Source organism: Sceloporus occidentalis, unplaced genomic scaffold (genome assembly GCF_023333645.1).
Source record: "Sceloporus occidentalis isolate IW3139 unplaced genomic scaffold, rSceOcc1.0.p SCAF_5, whole genome shotgun sequence".
Taxonomy (NCBI): domain Eukaryota; kingdom Metazoa; phylum Chordata; class Lepidosauria; order Squamata; family Phrynosomatidae; genus Sceloporus; species Sceloporus occidentalis.
Window position 1 is genome coordinate 183,908,320 of NW_028316985.1, and position 21,067 is coordinate 183,929,386.

The following is a 21,067-nucleotide window of genomic DNA, read 5'->3' on the forward strand; positions in this document are numbered from 1 at the left end:
GCATCTTGTTTGGCAGCAGAGAAGTGAGTGCAAAAAATACAGTGAAGAAAGAAGTTAAGAAAGTTGTCTTCTTTCCACATAGAAAATGGGTCTTCTTCAATCTAGTTTGGTGGAGGCTGTTTGGCCACAGTGTGTAGGGTTGAGATAGTGACCCAACTTTCCCAGTTCCTTGAAGTTTTGAAAGCTTTCCACTGTCCGCTTAAAGCTCCAGCAAGAGTGCATCTACACTGCAGAAATAATGCAGTCTGACACTACTTTAATTGTCATGGCTTCATCCTACAGAATCCTGGGATTTGTAATTTTGTGAAGCACCAGCACTCTTCGGCAAGGAAAGCTAAAGCCCTTGTAAAACGATAAGTCCCAGGGCTCTGCAGGATGGAGCTACAGCACTTAAAGTGGGGTCACACTGCATTATTTCTATAGTGCAGATGCCCCCCAAGTCTATGGCCTACCATAGTACTGTAAACTGAATTGATTCCACCTGAACACCACTGTCTTTGGAAACAAGTCCAGGAAGCAAGTACAGCCAGTGTGGTGTTGACGGTTTGAGTACTGGACTGTGACTCTGGAGACCAAAGTTCGATTCCCTGCTCAGCCATGAAAACCACTGGGGGACCTTGGGCAAGTCACACTCTCTCAATCTCAAGGGGATCATAGAATCATAGAACCATACAGTTGGAAGAGACCACAAGGGTCATCCAGCCCAATTCCATTCTGCCATGCAGGAACTCACAATCAAAGCATCCCAGACAGATGGTCATCCAGCCTCTGCTTAAAGACCTCCAAAGGAGGAGACTCCACCAGACTCCAAGGGAGTGTGTTCCACTGTCGAACAGTTCTTACTGTCAGGAAGTTCTTCCTAATGTTGAGGTGGAATCTCTTTTCCTGTAGCTTGAGTCCTTTGCTACATGCCCTACTTCTATTGAGGCCATCTAGAATCACATTGACTTTTTTTAGTTGCTGCATCACATTGTTGACTAGCTTGAGGTCTGCTAGGACTCCTAGATCCCTTTCATATGTAGTCTTGTTAAGCCAGGTATCTTATTTTTTGAATGTTTCCAGTTCCTTCCACTTTTCCCAGTGACTTACGTCTCATAGATGTGCCCATTCTCGACCCTCTCTTCTACGTAGGCCAGAGCGCGGACATGCATTGGCGAATGAGGGAAGGCAGCGTGGATCCATGGCAGCCCAAATACCGACAGCCCTGTGTTGATCAGAGCGACGAGGAGGAGGTCCCAGTGATAAGCTGTGCCCTTCACTAACCTGAAATAAACTCTTGTTAGTAGGTTTTATTTAATATAAGCACATTAGCCAGGTCATAACAACAAGCAGCCAAAAAAACCATCCGAACAGCCTCTTGGCATGCAGCACATTATGTGCCAAGCATGGAGTGAGCCACAGAACATAAAAATGAGAAACTTTTAACATCTCCCTTGGGGAGACAAAGATGATCAATATAAAAGCTGGCTTTGAGAGCTTGGAAAAGTTACTGTTTTGGATAACAACTCTGGGGCTGCTGGGAAGAGTAAAAAGTAAACTTTGCAAGCTTTCTCTCTAAATCCTCTCTGTGTTGGAACCAAAATGATATTAGAGGTTGTTGAACAACTTTTTGGAATCATTGTCACCAATGGCCATGCTTGTTGGGAGATTCTGGGAACTGTAGCTCAAAATAGTAAGTTTTCCAAACTCTGATATTTTCTGTAATCAAAACTAAAGATCTCCTTGGCTGCTTGCATTCAATGACAAAATTATTTTCAGGATATGACTTTTCTAAAAGGTTGCTCCCACTTGCATTCAGGTGGAATTAAGGGAAAGGCTGGAGGAGATTTGAATCCCTGTAAAGCTTGAGAAGATTGATTTGCAGTCACAGAATTTAGCTCAAAGAAGCTCCAGCCCAAGTTCTCATCCTTAACCCACTGAGAGGGCAAAGGGAGCTCTGCACATGATCTTGTGTATCAGTGATCAGACATTAAAAATTATTTTTGGAAGGGTAAAAGAAACTTGAGAAACTATGTGCCAAGTGTGTCAAACTTTGGGGTGAATATGTGGAACAGCGTGGGAGTTTTTTTGGCTGGAAATCATTTCCTTTGTGGTCAGGCTGAGAACTTTTCAGCACCCCCTTGTAATGGCCGAGATCCTACAGTGGTGTAGTGTAAATCTTTGTATGGGAAGTTATGCATTAATAGGGCTATGCAACCTTTGTGCTGAATGTCAGTGCTGTACAACTGAATCAAGACATCAAAGGTGCAACTCAAGGCGCAGCCAGTGGCATGCCAAACACAACATTTGTGCCTGAGACCATGAGACAAAATGGGCAAAATATCCAAATTTACAAGTGTGTAAAATACTAAGAGGAGGTGTGTGGGTTTTCTTTTTCTTTTAGTATTTTATATTATTGGAATAATTATTAATGTTCTATTTTGTAACTGCAATAACATCAAAAATCCACCAAACAGTGATACGTATATTAGCCAACTAAATTGCAACTGTTCGTAAAGCAAAATAAAACTGTTTGTAAAATGCAACTGTCTGCTAACTGTTTGTAAAGTGCCATGTGCAGTTGACTCTCCATATCTGCCGCTTTGACCTTCATGGATTTGATTATTTGTGGGATTGATTGATATGTTCTCTCTTGGAATCTCTAGGTCCTCCAGAGAAATTCTGCTGGAGGTTGACCATAGAACTGTGCTGGAAGACCTAGAGATTCCTACAGAAAACACTTCTCTAGGCATTTATAAGTCCTCCAGCATGTTTCCTCTGGCAGATGTCGACCACAGAGTTGGACTGGAGGACCTAGATCTTCATAGAGAGGTATTTGCTCATGTAAAAAAGTGAGGTTTTTTTATTTGCAGTTTTTCTAGTTTCACAGGAGTCTTGTGCCCCTAACCCCAGTGAATATGGAGGGCCTCCTGAACATGGATGGTGCTATATAAATAAACAATAATAATGATAATGATGAGAAGGAGGAGGAGGAGGATTCCAGCCAATATTTTTCTCTTCCTAGATAGCAGGGGGAAAAGATTCTTATCACATCCTCTCCTCTTCCTTGCATGATGCCCTGATTGATTTTAGTCAGTACTGAAACATCAAAGGGAATATCTGAGTCCCTCCCGCTTCTCTCCTCTGTGACTGTGCATACATCAAGTCTGCAGCTACATAAAAGTGGTGCCATGTTCCAATCCTTGTCCTATTTGGAGCTCCGCCGCCCACGCGCCATCGTTGGCAATGCACAGAGGGAACTGCTGCTGAGATGAGGGCAAATGCCTCTCTGGTTTTCTTTCAAGGAAGACAAGCTAATGAGAAATGGAGCAGCCTGGCGGAGCAGCAAAAAAGCCAAAAGTCAAGCAGCCGATTCTGCCATGGGTTGAAGGGAGAGAGGATTGTCTTGAGCTGAACTAAGAAGCAGCCTTCCATTCCCGCACAAGGCAGCTCAATTTACTTTGGGCACTGTGTAAGGCAGGTCTTCCCAACCTGGCTCCCTTCTAGGTGTGTTGAGTTACAGATCTCATAGCTATAGATGGCTGGGAGTTACTGAAATTGTAGATCAAGACTTTGCTGTTGCGTGCCTTCAATTATGGTGACCCTATCACAGGGTTTTCTCAGCAAGGTCTGTTCAGAGTGGGTTTGCCTTTGCTTTCCTCCGAGGCTGAGAGAGTGTAACTTGCCTAAGGCCACCCAATGAGTTTCCACGGCCAAATGAGGATTTGAACGCTGCTCTCTACAGTGGTAATACAATACTCAAACTACTACACCACACTGCCTCTCAGTCCAAGACTATACTACTACTGTAGTACATGCTGGAGACCACTTTAAGTGCTGTAGCTACATCCTACAGAATCCTGGGCTTTGTAGTTTTCTGAGGAAACAGAAATGCTTTGACAGAGAAGGCTAAAGACCTTGTAAAACTAGAAAGCCCTAGATTCCATAGGATGGAGCTACAAAACTGAGAAGCAGTGTCAAACTGCATTATTTCTACAGTGTAGATGCACCCATGGTTTCCAGACCCTTTACCATCTTGGGCACCCTCTTCTGGACACAGTCCAGCTTTCTCTTTGTCTCTTGCACACACACACATATATCTATCTGATTGCTTTCCGCCATCTCTGCTGCTGGGGACAGAGGAGCATGAAGATGGAAACACAAACAGGAAGAGTAATAGGAAATGATGCCTCCTCTCATCTCATGGAGGGAATCTTCCAAACCATATCTTGCTCTTTACCTACTTTTTTAGGCTTCTCTTCTTCTGTCATATTAATTCACATCAACTACATTTCTGGTGGGGAGGGGGCAATACAGCAGAATAAACCCAACATAGGGCCCATACAGACAGGCCAAAATAAAGCTGTTTCGGATCACTTTGGAGGTATGCTGTTTAAATGAAACATGCGTCATAAGAGGCCGGAAACCACGCCAAAGACATGCTCCAGACTGCAGCATGTCTTTGGCTTGGCATCCAGCCTCTTAGAATGCATGCATCATTTAAACAGCATACCTCCAAAGTGACCCGAAGCAGCTTTATTTTGGCCTGTTTGCATGGGGCCATCATGTAATATTGTTGTTCAAGTCATTTCTGACTTATGATGATCCTAAGGCAAACTTATCATGGGATTTCTTTAGTAAGATTTGTCCAGTGGAGGTTTGCCATTGCCTTCCCCTGAGGCTGAGAGTGTGTGATATGCCCAGGGTCACCCAGTGGGTTTCCACAGCTGAGTGGGGTACTGAACCCTGGCCTCCAGAGTCTTAGTCCAACACTCCAACCATTACACTGCGCTGGTTCTCTAGCCCTCATAGAGCAGGAGTAAATATTCACGTAAGACATCACAGTATGGCATTCTTTCTCTGACTCTTCCCTCTAAGGTCTCTTGAAGCTTCAAGTGAACTATTTCACAAAAGCAATGAAACAGACAGGCAAAAATAATTACCTGTTCTCTGGGGCGTTTGTGAGAGATGCCACGATATTTTGCTCTATGAAAAAAAGCATGGAGAGGAGGAACCCAAGGCCCATGGCACTCACAACTGAGCCCATGGACAGATCCCGGAGGGGAGCCAACTCGAACAAGCTCTCTGACTGGTTGTAGTTAAATTTAGACACTGGAAAACAAAAGACATGAGGCAGGTTAGCACTGTAAAAGCTTGGTCAGCTAACACCCCTGCTAAAACCTGCTTCCAATTTGACAGGAATCTGAAATTGCTCACGCAATTCTGTTGGCTGGAAGGCATTTCTGATGGAGGCAGCAATGTGATCGTGGCAGTCATCGCTCACTCTCATGAAGATGAGGGACAGCTCAAATTCACTCTCAGGCAGCGTGCTAAAGAATGGTGTACCATCTTTGAGATTAACTCTGGGAAAGATGTTGTAGCATCAGCTTTCGTAGACTGGGTCTACTTCCTTAGATGCATGGACATAGACTAAGTCTACAAAAGTGTAGGCTACAACTTCTTTCACACAGTTAAGTCTCAAAGGTGCTACAAGATCTCTTTGCATACTTAACATGGCAATGTCTCCGAATTTACTCTCAGTCAGTTTCACTGCAATGAAAAGGAAGGAAAGCAACCCAAACCTTCTCTGATAGGCAGTGACTTGGCTTGCTTGCTTGTTGTTAGCCGCCTTCAAGTCGATCCTGACTCATGGTGACCCTGTGGATGAGACATCTCCAAGACTCCCTGCCCTCCATTGCTCTGCTTAGGTCCTACAAATTCAGGCCCATTGCCTCCCTGATTGAGTTTATCCATCTGGTGTTCAGTCTCCCTCTATTTCTACTGTCTTCTACCTTTGCTAGCATTATTGGCTTTTCCAATGAGATGCTGGCAACGTAGTTGTGCTGGGGGACTTAAAGATTCCCAGAGAGGTCTTCTCTCAGGTTTAAAACTTTTAAAAAACTTTCATGGGGGAGGTGTGCATTCCTAACTCCAGCAAATGTGGAAGTCCCATTGTACTTCTATTTCTATGTATGGGTTTGAAAGCTGGATAATAAAGGAAGGAGACAGGAAGAAAATCAATGCAATTGAAACATGGTGCTGGAGAGAAGTTCTACAGGTATCACAGCAGCTGAAAAGACAAATGAATAAGTCCTACAGCAAACCAGGCCCGCATTCTCACTAGTAGAGATGGTTATCACAGAATCGTAGAGTCGGAAGAGACCGCAAGGGCCATTCAGTCCAACCCCATTCAGCCATGGAGGAAATCTCAATCAAAGCATCCCTGACAGATGGCCATCCAGCCTCTGTTTAAAGACCTCCAAAGAAAGAGACTCCATCACACTCTGAGGAAGTGTGTGCCACTGTCGAACAGCCCTTACTATCAGGAAGTTCCTCCGAATGTTGAGGTGGAATCTCTTTTTGTCTTTTTCCATTGTTCCGGGTCCGGTTAAATTGAGGCTGCAACTGCACTGCAGAAATAATGCAGCTTGACACCGCTTTAACTGCCATGGCTCAATGCTATGGAATTCTGGGGTTTCCAGTTTTGCAAGATATTTAGCCTTCTCTGCCAGAGAGCTCTGGTGACACAACAAACCACAAATCCCAAGAATCCCCAGGATGGAGCCATGGAAGTTAAACAAGTGTCAAACTGCATCATTTCTGCAGTGCAGATGCAACCTGATGCTCTCCTACTTAAGGCATATCACAAGACAACTCTTTGGAAAAGATGGTAATGCTGGCTAAAGTGGAAGGCAGCAGGTAAAGAAGGAGACCACACTACTAGAGAATTGATTTGATCCAAGAAGCCATGGCCCTGAGTTTTCAAGACCCAAGTTGATGGTTGTGGCTCTTGGATATCTCTCGTTCACACGGATGCCATAAGTTATTTGTTATTCTCCTGTAGAATGTATGCCATTGGCAGGTTTCACTTTCATCGATTTTTTAATTGTACGTACAGCGCTGTGTAAATCTACAGCGCTATATAAATAAAAGTTTAATAATAATAATAAAATTAAAATGTACTTGATTGCAAACAGCAGCAACAACCCAGTCAAAGCAGTTTCCATCTTTACCCTGAACAAGAGGTTATCACCTACTCAACTTGCTGTTACAATCTATGTTCCCGACATTCTCTGTGGACCAAAAGGACCAGGTGTCAGGGTTGTTGTTTTGCTTCAAGTAGGGGGGAGGTTTCACCACTGGAAAACAACTCCGAGTAGCGTAACCTTCTGAAGGTGGCTGGTGGCTTCGGGACAAATACCAAAGTTAAATCTTTCATCCCTCCGACACACGGGCCAATTCCAGTCTTAGCAGCTGAGAGGCATTTCTGAATTTTTTCCTTTGAAAGCTGCGCAAAGGGTTTTTAGCACTCCATGCAGTTGCTCTCTGACAGGTGGCAAGGGAGCAATTGTCACGAAGGGAGTCAACCACACTCATGCACACAGATGGCAAAATCCGCCACTTTCCAGTTCTGAATGGACAGGATGATGACCATGGGGGTGGGGAGAGAAAGGCATTTTTCTTCATTCAATCCCATTCATTTCCCCATGTTTCCCATTCACGTCATCACTTGGCTGTGCAATTCCTGTCTCCTTTCTCCCTTCCTGATTTGGAAAAGGTGATCCATTTGGCCCAAGGGGACCTTTGCTAATTTTTTAGATTTCCTTGTGCATTTGATAATCTGACCAGATGTTCCTGACTCTGGGGACGTTTTAATTAGGGGACAAAATATATGGATGCAATTGCAGAAGGGAAAAAAGCACAGGTCAAACTCATCACCACTGCACCTGTCTGCTTGCCAACAGCTCTTCCTGCCTCTGTTTCATTATGCGGCCCTTTTGTTCCCTGCCACAATAATCAAAAAGATCAACTCCTTTTTTTAAAAAAGAGAGTGCCATTTTAATTACAGCGAAATTAAATTACAGTCAGGAATAACTCAGAGGGACAAAACAAACCCTGTTGATACCATCTCCTTTGATTAGCTCATTGCATGAATTAACACCGCTTGTGAAGTCAGTGCAATTAAACCGGCAGGGGTGAGACAAACAGGCAAATTATTTGGAATTGAATCCTGCACTTGCGTGCGAACTTGTCACCTGCCTGCCTGCCAGGGTTTCCCCTCCACCGAGCAGAGTGGCAATGCCCACTTACTTTTAATTTCTTTGAAGAAATAGGAGCCAACAACGGAGAAGGTTAGGACAGAAATGGGTAAGGCACAGTCGGATAGGATCTCACGGACTCTGGCATGCAAATAAGGGCTGCAATAACGATAGAAATATTGTTAGGGAAACACACACACGGCATGTACTGTATATGCTTATGTAGAAGTCTAGATAGCATTTACATTTCTATACCACTTCATAGTGAACTCAGCAGGTTTACAATCTGTAAGCCAATTGCTCCCAACAAGCTGGAGACTCAATTTACCAACCTACGAAAGGATGGAAAGCTGAGTCAACCTTGGATTGAACTCACAATGTTGCAGCTGCAGTACCAACATTTAACTCCTGTGCCACCAGGACTCTTTTTAGTCAAAAAATTAACCCCCCCAAAACTGGGTTAATAATGTAAGTACTGTACCTTAACTCTTACAAAAAAAGCCCCAAGGAAAAAAAAGAAACATCCCTTTCTCTGAGTAGAGTGGCAAAAGGCAACACTTTAGGTTCATCCCAGGAGACCCCAAGAGAAGCATCAACCCCCTTGATCCTCTCCACTGCAGTGCCACGTCTGGACTTTTCGGGATGTGAAAATAGCAGCATGCCTTGGAATCATTTCCTTTCCTTCATCTTTTACATTCTTTGTTACATGCCTCTACATTTTACCCTTGACTTATACATGAGTTATATAAAAATCCATAATTTTGGCCTCGAAACCTGCCCTCGACTTATACACAAGGTCAACTTACATTTGAATATATACGTTAATTCTTTACCCATTTTCCTCTCAAAGGAAGCAACCAGTAATTTTAGCAATTTTCTTAGCGCAGCAAGAAAGTCTTCAAAAACTGCCATTTTCAAGACTATATTTGCATTTTCGGTGCAAACAACTGAAAGCTGCTTTCCATACAAAGCTGCTTTACAGTGATTCAGGGACCTGGTACTCTGACAGGCAGCTGTGTTCTAAGGTCTCAGGGAGGTCTGATTTCCATCCTCTTTAACCCAAGATCTGGTGGCATGTGGGAGTGAACCTGGAAATGTCTGCATGCAAAGCAGGGGTTGTCCTATCAGGACCTGGAAAAGATCCTATTTTTAAATGACAACCTTAAGAATCGATTCGTATCAGCTTGGGTGGGGGTGGTTGGGAGTTATAGTCCAGAAAGGAACTTCGGCAGGTTCTGTTTAGTACTGAGCTACTTTCCTCCCTCTAATGCAATATTCAAAGCTTCGATATGTTTCTAGCAAATCACTTCTGATAACCTTTTCCACACTCTATTCTTCCAAATGGAAGGGCAGACCAGGACAAGGGGGAAATGCAACGCACCAACATACCTTTTCTTAAACTGATACAGTGTGTGGCCGAGCCAAAGGGTCCCCAACATCAGCATGAGGCTAAGAACAGCTGTCTCGCGCCCATATGGCATAGAGGCGGGAGGTCCATCCGTCTGGTTTCCCAACGACGAACGCTCCACTGACAGGTTCCAAACATGGGTGCCATTGTCAACGGGTGCGCTGTGAGGTCTTGGGACATGGTAGTAATGTGTAAAAACTAAAAACAGAGAATAAATAAAGATTGTGATTGTGATCAAATGTATGGCACACAAAGAGCAGAGTAGGGGACAGAAAAGAGATCTACTCTTCCATATCCAAGGATCATCTCGTTCTCAGTAGGAACCTACTCTTCCATTCCCACCAGTTAAGTCCAGTTGTGTCATCTTTGTTGGAATATAGGTAAAGATTGACTTCCTGCGTGATATATTTATACTGAAGTTAGCTACAGTTCCCTCTTTTGCACAACTATGAATGATTCAGGAGTCCTCTAGAGTTTTTAATCTGGCAACCCTACTATGAACTCTCCAGTTCCTCTAAATAACTCTGTAGTCCCTCTCAAAATGGTGACAAGGACTGCAGAAGAAAAGAGAGGTATTTGGGGCTTCCTGTGTGGTGACTGATTCCTATCTCCTACATTGCCCAGATTATAGGCTTTTTGCCTTATAGATTTTCTGCATTTGCCACCATGCACTCCATGGCCAGAATCCTATTGGCAGGATGACTGGATGTCCTCCTTTTCCAGGACGTTCTTACATTTCAACCTTCTGTCCAGGAGGGATTCCAAAATATCCTTCATTTTGAGCATGACTAAGAAGCATGCATTTATATTTATATGAACGTTTCCAGCTTTTATTTTGTAATGCCCTACATTCTTCTTGTATGTCCTACTACCTTGTCCTCCCTTTGAAATTATGGTATCTGGTCACTCTGCCTATTGGTAACATGTGTGCATGAAAACTAGGATTCTGCATGTCTAGTTCCTTTTAAACCAGTTATGCAGTTTTGTCCATCATTCTTGGAGCCAAACAGTGTTTCTTGTGAGATGAAGTATAGGACACACATTTGCAAAAACAATGGTAGAAGCTTATGTCATTTCCCTATTATCTGGATGAACTCCTCCAAATAAATGCTTATTGCCAATGCTTATTGAGAAGCAGCCAGGAGGGCCTCTGTCATATGTGTAAAAACTTCCATAAGAAGGGAAGTCTTTATATGCAACCAAAACAGTGGTGAGAATGTGGCTGTTGCTAGACTGCAATTCCCAGTGCTCCCAGTCAGCACAGAATGGTAGGGAATGTTGGGAGCTTCAGTTCAAAAACATTGTGAACTGCCAAATTTACATCATTGCTGTAAAGCGTGTGAAGTCTTTACCACATCTCTCTGTGCATAAAGACTTCCGTAAGAAGAGATGCCCAGTGCCTCCAAGTTAAATCACCTGAATGATTTATAGACCAAATACTACTTTTAGCAATAATTTCTTGAAAGCAATCCGAGCTGACCCTTAAAAATCAGGTATGCAATAGTATTACCTGCTTTAAGTATTACAAAAAGACTCAATTCCCCAAGGTTGGAAGGAACATAAAAGCTTCTTTTGCACTCTCTAAGCCCTCTTCCCTGTTTGGCAAAAGCTGGCGAATGTGCACCCAGAAAAAGCACAACTGCCCAACATTCCCCTGTTCCTATTTTTATCCCAAATCCTAATATTTTTTTAAAAGCACAGAAGTAATCTTTCAATTACTTTTTGTTTTGGTGGGGTGGACTTGTGTGCCCCACATTAAGTGCCTGAAAAGTGCCCCGAGTCCTCCGAAGTTGCCCACCCCAGCCCTACTACAATGTCTAAAGCTGACGCCCTAGATGAGAATCTCACACCAAAAGTATTTCTGACAGCCTGGAATAAGTCAGTTGCAAACATGGTTAATGCAACATGAAAAAGTGAGAAAGAATCAGGAATTTCACACAACTGAAGCCTGGATTTATTTTGGTTGAATCACTATTATCAATAATTCCAAAATCCAATTTTTTTTATGAGTGGCTGAGATAGCGACACCTTTGCTTTCTGATGATTTACTGTAGCATTTTGGGTAAGGAAGATTCAGCCTGTACTAGGACTCAACCTGTTAAAGGGTGGGGAGGGGGGGGGGAGAAAGACAGATTCCTGATACCATCCAGGGAGCTTCAGTGAGTAAAGTGTTAGTTATTAACCTTTAAAGCCCTACATGGTTTAGGTCCAGGTTACCTAGGGGTTCTCCTCCTCCCATATAATCTGCCCCGTACACTCAGGTCCAGTCAGCTAGGACTAGGTTGGCAACTGTCAGCCAGAGTGCTTTTCTTCAGCTGCCCCTAAACTGTGGAATGACCTGCCGGGAAAGATTCATCAGCTGACTACATTGCTCAACTTTAAAACAGTTGTAAAGACCAGTCTCTTCCAGCAGGCTATCCAGGTGATTTTTAAATTGTGACTTATAAGTGAAGAATTTTTTGAAATGTGGATTGTTTTAACATGCATATGTCCTATTTGCTCTTTTAAAAATTTTAACATCTAATTCTGAGAGCCTCTGTGGCTGAAGAGAGGGGTATAAATACTCTAAATAAATAAATAAATAAATAAATAAATAAAATTGATGTGTGTTTTTAACTGATATTGTGTATTTGTTAATCTGTTGTTCTCTGCTTTGACCCATCAGGAGAGGCGGGTAAGAAATAATGATGATGATGATGATGATGATGATGATGATGATGGTAATAATAATGGTGATAGAAGATTTGAGCCCACATATTCCCAGTCCCAATGCAAGCGTAAGACATTACTTGATGTCCAATGCCATGTACAGCAATACAAGTTTCTTTCCCACCCCTGGATTTTGTTTAGAAATGTTTGGCGTGCAGCTATCCTAACTTGCCATTTAACAAGGATTTCATAGTTAATATTCTGAGGCCAACTTTGATGGACGCAGCCCAGAACGGCAGCTGGATGAATCCCTTTTGCACAAACACTGATGACGAGGATGCCCTTCCAACAACACGAGGCAGCTGTGACATCCTAACAGAGGACCCTCCTAGTTGGGGAGTTATTTAAGGTCCCTCTGATCCCATTTTGCCTGCCTTGTTTTCTTCAGCTGCTGCCTGGCTGCTTCCTGCAAAGTGCAGAAGTCAAGATCAAACAGGAGTGCAGCTTAGGTGGCTGGATCACAGCTCTGAAAAACAAAGTGTCACCAGGCTGTTGAAAAAATAATGTTTCTCCACACAAACATACCCAGCGAGTCAAAAAGGCTTGCCGTGCAATCTCTCCTCTCCTCCCTCTTTCCTGCATAGCTGACAGAGCAACTAGGCTTTAGAAAATTCAGATAAATATACAACTAATCTCCCCTTTAGAGGAAAATGGGACATCTGCGAGGATGAGAAGGACACCCCCCCCCCCCAAGTTAACAGTTCCATGGAGAAAGAGCAGGAAGCCCTGAAGAGGATAGATCCTGACTGCAGAGACAAAGGGACTACTACTGAAGTCAACGCAACACAGAGATATGAAGAAAAGTTGTGAAATGTTTGTCCACTTTATTAACTGAAATCATTTTAAAAACCTGCCTCTCCCCTTAGTAAGTGCCCAAGGCAATTTATAATAAAACCATACACATATTTTTAAAGCCCTTAAAATAAACTTTTTATATACCAATTTTGTTTCCTCTCTCCAATTAAAGTTATTCTGGTTATTGTTGCTGTGTGCCTTCAAGTCTATTCCAATTTATGGCGACCCTAGGGTGAATCTATCACTGGATAGATTGGTAAGATTTGTTCAAAGGGTTTGGCTTTGCATTCCTCTGAGGCTGAGGGAGTGTATGACTTGCCTGAGGTCACCCAGTGGGTTTCCATAGACAAGCAGGGATTCGGACCCTGGCCTCCCGGAGTCATAGTCCAGTGCTCAAACCATTGCACCACACTGTATCTCTAATTCTGATTATAGCATTTAAGATTTTACCCTTTGATAACTGCGGACTTTCTGTAATGCTAGTTTTGGATGCTGCATTTGGAATAAAATAGCCGTGATGTTTTAGCTAACTCTGAAAGACTTAGTACTGTGCAGAAGAAGGCAATAGCAAACTACTCCTGAAGACTTCAACTTTGAAAACCCTGTGATGGGATCTTTTTTCCTGAAGGGCAGGCAGTAAATACTCTAAAAAGATTAAAGATAAATCAACTGATCCAAAGCGGCATGGGGCATATCTACCATTTAAACCAGTTTCTTGCATTACCCTGTTCCTACAAGGCAGGGCCAAAGGCCCAATTCGACTATGGACTGTCTGCATGTGAGAAGGGCAGTTCAGCAGTGAATCCAAGCCATTTCTTTCTCAATCTGGATTTTAAAAACTGACCATTTGCTCCAGATCTTCCAGGAAAATCCAGAGCACTCTGGAGCAATGCAGAGCAACTGTTTATACAGTGCTATGCTGTGGCACCTGATGGCAGCAGTGCAAGTTACTCCCTCTCAGATCACCCCCTCTGTGATTAATGCTGAACACCTTGTCTTTGACCTCTTTATTCTGGCCAGTGTAAACCCACCCATCGTCTCTCTGTCACTGGAGATACACAGCCAACCTGACTGAATGGAGCCATTGGGTCACATCCTCCATGAAACTATTGCCTGGGTTTCCAGAGTTCACTGTTAACATGAGGCATTCTCCACTGGACTTACCTTTGGTTATACCTTTAAGGGCATCGAGCACAAAGGTAATGGAGATAAAAAGTGCAATGATTTCTTCTGTTGATCTATGGAAACACAAAAAGGAGAGAGACCATCAACAACAAAGGAAAGTGCAAGAGGTGAAACCAAGGGGACATGCATCTTGACACACTGAGAAGTATCTCCTGCCGGGGAAATGATATGAAAGTGAATGGATAGTATTGGAACTCCTTCTAATACCTCATTTGTGAAGGGACAGAGCCTCTCCAAGAATATTCAAGCTCAACTTGCTTTTAGTACTTTGAAATCTTTTGGGAATCGTCTGTTAATGGTTGGTTATGCCTATTTGGTTCTGGAGTGTTGGAATTCTCACATAACTTTTCCTCACCACCCAGCTGTATGCAAACCTTATGTCCAGGCATCACATCACACTCCGCTTTGTGCTAAAGATAGTTTAGAGCCAAAACCATACAACAGGAAGCCATGATTTCTCTGCTGTCATTCTCCATCCTGTCCATTCTCAACTTAAGTTCAGCCTCACCTCCGTGGTGCAGCTCCCTCTTGAAAAACGAATGGTGGCGGCAATTAAGGTTAAGCCTTCAGAAATTATTCCAAACCATAGTTGGCAAAACTTGCAAGCACGCATTAACTATGATTTCTCGTTTTAGTTTGTTAACTCCGGCACAAACCATGGTTTATCAATCCAATTTCAGACAATGAACAAACCGCACTTAAACTTGGACAATCATTTTTTGTATGTAATAGCCAAGTAGAGCTCAAAAGGTGTTGTACTCATAGCCACTTACTATAGATGTGTCCCATGCTGAATGTCATTCAACACAAAAAAGTTTTGCTCACACAAATCAGGACAAAGCACAATCAGAAGACAGACCTGCAATATTTTCCAACAGAACCGTAATATGCCAGTGTGGAGATACAAACCCATATCACTAAATTAATAATTTTGAAATGTAAAAGACATTTCAAAGGTAAAAAGAGATAATGGGAACACTCCTTTCTGCTAAGATATGAACTCAAGGAAAATTAAGAAAATTTCTCTCTCTCTCTCTCTCTTTTAACTACAGGTTCACTATCCCAAATGCAACAACAACAAAATGGCTGTTCATAATGTATATCCTCATGTATAATTCTAGGAATTTTAGTCCATCCTGGGAAAACCTAAAAGAAGCACCAACTTCCTCTACTCTCTGTTGTGGCACCATTTCTGGCCCTTTTCAATGCTTGGGCAGGAAAATAGCAGCATTCTTTGGCATCATTTTCCTTTGCTTCATCCTGTATCAAAATCCATAATTTTGGCCCCAAAACCTGCTCCTGACGTATACATGAAGTTGAGTATATACACTATGTAGCCAGCATGGCAAAGTGGTTTGAGTGTTGGTCTAGACACTGGAGACTAGAGTTCAATTCCCGCTCGGCCATGAAACCTATTGGGTGACCTTGGTCAAGTCACATGCTCTCGTCCTCACGGGAAAGCAATGGCAAACCTCCTCTGAACAAATCTTGCCAAGAAAAGCTCACAATAAATTTTCCCTAGGGTTGCCATAAGTTGGAAACGACTTGAAGGCACACAGCAACTACAACAACATGGAAGTGTTACTATTATCAAATGATATCGGAAAGGATTGATCCTCTGCCACACCCAACTAAGATAGCCTTCCAACTTTTGGTTCATTCTCTGCCATAAGCACATCACATACAGCCCTTGCTGTCCCTCTTTCAGAACAAGTCACTGTTCTGAAAGAACTGACATATCAGTGTTACTATTTCAGGGCAAGCAGGTAGGAACAAGATGAAATAGGCTTTGAGTGATGGTGAAGGAAGGAAGCCATTGGCGAAACAAGACTGCCCGGAGCTAGTAGATTATTGCATGCCTTCCTTTGCCACTGCTGTGAGATCCTGGAATAAGTACAGCCACATTCATAATTCACCAGCAGGATTCTAGCTGCTGTGAGTGTCTGTCACCATTACATGATTTGCCACCTGCTGCGACAGCTGAGAAAATATGAAGTGTTACCTTTTAAAGAGCTTCATTACAAGACTGAAATTAAAGAGGGAGTAGAGTACGAGGAAGAAGCTGTTCCAGAGTCCAACCCAGGCGTAGAAAGCACTGAACTGCAAGCTGTAATCATCACAGATGCCCTTGATGACTGGAAACAAGAAAGCGTTGTGTATATATTACAGTAATAGTGACATCTCAGTTCCCGAATGGTGCTCTCAATACAGTTCAAAAGGCAGCATCCATCACTAAGGAGGAGTTTGAAAAATAAGGACTGTGTGGCCAAAGTCCAGGCTTTTGGGCATCCAGCAGAGACAAATGGATTTGTACAATTTAATCAATGAACATGATTCCCATCGCCGTGTGAATGCCTTTTGCAAACCAAGTATAAAAATAATCCCCAAATATATAGCTTTTGCAATCTCAGATCAGCTGTGCTTCTTAAATTAATTTTTCTAAGCTTTGGTAAGAGTTCCAAGGATTTTTTCTTTTTATAATTCAGGTATTTTTTTATGGTGGTGGGCAAGATAATAAAAATGGCTAGAATACTGATGTTTGTAAATGTACTTGCAGTTTCTTCCTTTTAAAATCACTTTTGACCCAATGTGAATGCCAGATTTCCATGTACTGAAAAAGCTTCCACTCACGGCAATATTTGTTCAGAGAGGGCTTGCCATACCTTTCTCTGAGGCTGAGAGAGTGTCTCCCAGACAGGCCAAATGGCCCCACTTCTCCCCAGCCTTGTGTTGTCCAGTTTAGATGACACAGGCCAAAACACCGGTGGCAGGATTGGGGTTGATTCTTCCTGTGCAGACATGGATCTGGAGGATCAGGTATGACCCCAGGGTAAAGAGCCTTTACCCTGAGATAAAACAGTTCTGGTTTTCCATGGCGTTTCTAAGAAATCCCATGCCACTGAAGCATCAGGAATAAACTGTTCTAGAAAATAGCCACTTAGCCCCAAAAAACCACTCTAGAATGTCTCATCCTTATGTGCTAATTTCCCATGTGCAGTCAGTGGGTCCCCTTATCCTTTTTATTTAAGCACGTTTTTATTTAAGCAGGCATTCAACACATCAGGGTGGCATTTATAGAGTATGAGTGTTTTAGTTAGGTTTTTAAACTTCTATATATTTTAATGTAATTTTATAATGTTTTAGATTATTTTAACTGTTTTAAATTTTATTGTACTTTTTAAAAAAAAAAATTAAATCCATGAGCCGCCTTGGGTTCCTTCTGGGAGAAAAGTGGCACACAAATCAAATGAAATGTAATGAATAAATACGTAATTCCAAGACATGTTACTCTCAGCTTACACTCGGAGAGGTGTGTGAACATCCGCCTGGCCCTGTGCCAACCCAGGGACTAACGCAGATGAGCACTGGGGGCAGGATAGCATGGAACCCAAATGAGAGCCAGCATGGTACAGTGGGGCTCTTGGTATCCACTGGGCTTTGGTTCCAGGAACCCCCGTAGATACCAAAATCTGTGCATGTTCAAGTCCCATTAAATACAACGGATAGTTAAATGGAGTTCCTTTTATAAAATGGAAAATCAAGGTTTGCTTTTTGGAATGTATATATATATTTTAATATTTTCAAGCTGTGGGTGCCTGAATCCATGAATAAAGAATCAGTGGCTATGGCAGGCCAACTGTATAGTGATTTTGAGGGTTGGACTAAGACCCTCAGAGACCAGGGTTCTAATCCAGGCTCAGCCACAGAAACCCACGAGTTACACACTCTCTGAGCATCCCTTCAGGGGAAGGCCATGACAAAGCTGCTCTAAGTAAATCTTCCCAAGAAAACCTTGACATAAGTCCCCTGAAAGATTGCCATAAGTCAGAAGTGTCTTGAAGGCACCCAGCACAACACAATACAACACAACAGAAACTCAAATATAAATTGGGTCAGTTGAGCGTGAGGCACAGGGCAAGATCTCCAAAGAGATTAGGCTTGGTGATGATGGATCTGAGCATGCATGTGTGGGTGTGCATGGGAGTTATATACAAGGATGTTTCTGGGACAAACTCACCATTGATGTAGAGTGCTAAAGGAGCTGTTGTTAATAGCACTACCAGTGGCTGGCCTGAGAATAGAGCATAAAGAAGCCCGCCAATGCACTGACCCACAATGGTTTTCTGCACATCTGGAAATAAAAGCGCAAAGAGAGAGAAGGTGTCTTAAAAATCAATTTTTATGTTGCTTGGTCACGCATGTCCCGTTTTTCATCTGTGAAATGTTGGATCATAGCACAATAGTAGTCAGCAAGCCTGTCAACTTTATGGGTGTGGAGGGGGAAAAGGAGAGACTCACCAATGACTCCTTCCGTGTTTTCATCATTTAGGGAGCCAAAAGCGATGGATGGCAGAAGGCAGGCGAAATACAGAAAGATCATGGTGGTGATGTACTTTCCTATGGCTTTGTTGTTTCCAATAATGCCTAAGAGAAAACCCCAAACAAATGTGAACAATATGAAAAAGCTGTAGGGATTAAAGCGTTGTCAACTCCATGATCTTAATAAAAAAGGACAGACCTGTCAAATATTAAAACGCCTTCAAAGAATTCCTTCCCCTAAGACCAAACTTTGCTGTTCCAGCACTTATGAGTCTGGAGCAAAACAGGGCCACTCAGAAAAGGCAGAGAGGGTTATACACAGGAGGCACCATTGGCGCAGGTGTCTAGAGACACCTTTGGCACACCAAACCCTATTTTGCCACCCTACAAGGTGCATGCAGAGCAGAACAGAAGGAGAGTCCTGACTCTACAGCGAAACCTCTACATTTGCTGGGGTTAGGGGCAAATAAAAAAAGAAAGAGCAAATTAAAAAACATATATACTATTTTTTAACCTGAGATGACACTTGTCTGGGAATCTCTAGGTTCTCCAGCACAATTCTATTGTCAACATCCACTAGAAGTTGACCATGGAATTGCACTGGAAGATCTACAAATGCCTACAGAAGTGTTCTCTCTAGGACCTTCCAGTGCACCTTCTCATGGATTCTGACCACTGAGTCATGCTGAACAACCTAGAGATCCTAGAGAGAATGTATTAATCAAATCCGTGAATAATCAAATCTGCAAAAGTCAAAGCCGCAAACATGGAGGGCCAACTGTACAGTTCTTTGCAGACTTGTAACAAGCTGTTGGTCTACCAGCTGAACTGGAGATTCATCCATAGCCCTTTCCTCTTGCCTGCATCTGAGACCATCAAAACTGGAGAAAATGTGCCCTTGTCTCCTGCCTGGAGATGACCCATAAGATGGCACCATGGGGATCAAAGTAGAATAATAGTCCTACAGTTCTATGAACAGGGCCCTTATATAAGTAAGCAGTCTTCTCCCTGCTGTGCAGACGGCAGGATAAGGGGAAGAGTGGTGGCAGGTAGGCTTGCCATATCCCGCCTGGGGGCGGGACTTTCCTGGCTTGGGGCGGGGCCACACAGTCCCGCCCCAGTTTGGCCCCTCCCCTGGGACCTCCCCCCCCCCAGCAAGGCCCTGGAGGCAGCTCCAGCCCTCCCTCCCCATGGCTGTGTGCCACCCTCCCCGCCTCCCTGCCTGGCTTAAGCCTAGAGAGCAGGTCTTCAAGACATCTGCCACTCAGAGCTATTGCCAGCCCACTTGGTATATATACCCTGCAAGAGGCATTACTTTCAGGTTACAGTGAGCAAAGAAAAAAAAGGCCATAAATGGTTCCTGTTTCCCTGGGAGTCTAAATGCCTCCTCATCTTTTAAATGTATACTGCGTCAGTATTCTTGTAATTCTTTATCACAGGATCGTTTTTGAGGCCCTAAACACCTTTACTTGTCATATGCAAATTTCTCCCGAAGCTGACCAATGGGAAAGAAGCAATCAGCCCCCCTCCCCTTGGGTTGGTTTTCAAGGGCTTGGAAGGAAGAGATTTTGCCTTGCTGGTAAATAGGAAGGGCTTTGGGGTAGCAAAAGGCTGCAGAAATAGTTTGACACCCCCCCCTTAAACATCCATGGCTCAGTGCTATGGGATTCTGGGAATTGTAGTTTCTTGTAGCACCAGAGCTCTTTTGACAAAAGGAGACTGAATGGAGGCGTTGCCTGGCTGGGGGCAGAGCCTCTTGCCAGCAGTGAGAAGGCTGCCATGATGAGGAAAAGCAGGGGCTCCTCTGGTGGTCCTGGCCACTTCCCTTGGCTCCCTCCCTCCTCCTCCTCCTCCTCCTCCTCCTCTCAGAGCTCATTCACACTCCCTGGCTTTTCTCTCCCCCCCCCTCTGCACTTTGAGACCCCTTTAACTGCCAAAGCTCAATGCTCTGGAATTCTGGGGTCTGTGAGGCATTTGGCCTTCTCTGTCAGAGAGCTCTGGTGCCACAATAAACTACAATTCCCAGGATTCCATAGCACTGAGCCCTGGCAGTCCAAGCAGTGTGTTTTGGACACAGAGATCCTCCAAATGAATCCAGTCCCTAGCTTTTATATCTCTCACACACACTGCAGGAATAATAATAACCCACTTTGAGACTGCTTTAACTCAGTGCTAGGGAATCCTGGGAATGCTAGTGTTTGGGAGACATTGAGACTTCTCTGTCAGTCATGGCTCTGAGGCCACACTAGACTACAATTCCCAGGATTCCCCAGCACTGAGCAGTCTCAAACTGGACCATTTCCTCAGTGTGGATGCACCTGGGGAGGCATTCTGGGCACTGCAGTTCAACTACGTTTGGAGGGTTATGGGACTCCCTGTCAGAGATAGCTCTGGGGCCACAGTGTACTACAATTCCCAGCATTCCCCAGCACTAACCCAGGACAGTTAAGTCACTCTCAAACTGGATTATTTCCTCAGTGTGGATGCAGCTTTGGTGAGGAACTCTGGGCATTTCAGTCCAGCATTGTTTTATTTCTGCAGTGTATTTTGGACCAGAGACAAGGTGACCAGGCATCCTCCTCCTTTTCCAGGACATGTCCTCTTCTGTCAAATTTCAAAAGGTCCTCCATTT

At 43.5% G+C, this 21,067-nt stretch overlaps 1 protein-coding gene across 3 annotated transcripts in view; it reads right to left on the minus strand.

Annotated features, from left to right (window-relative positions):
• The window catches only part of LOC149313270 (solute carrier family 4 member 11-like), a 173,952-nt gene that overhangs the window by 7,073 nt on the left and 145,812 nt on the right, over positions 1-21,067 (minus strand). For all 3 annotated transcript variants that reach the window (XM_089526392.1, XM_089526391.1, XM_089526390.1), the window contains exons 10-17: positions 18,415-18,540; positions 18,134-18,247; positions 16,118-16,250; positions 14,095-14,168; positions 9,408-9,624; positions 8,071-8,177; positions 4,923-5,091; positions 1,090-1,263 (exon numbers count right to left, since the gene is read on the minus strand). In XM_089526392.1, coding sequence (XP_089382518.1) covers positions 1,090-1,263; positions 4,923-5,091; positions 8,071-8,177; positions 9,408-9,624; positions 14,095-14,168; positions 16,118-16,250; positions 18,134-18,247; positions 18,415-18,540 — 1,114 coding nt within the window. The remainder of the gene's footprint in view (positions 1-1,089; positions 1,264-4,922; positions 5,092-8,070; positions 8,178-9,407; positions 9,625-14,094; positions 14,169-16,117; positions 16,251-18,133; positions 18,248-18,414; positions 18,541-21,067) is intronic.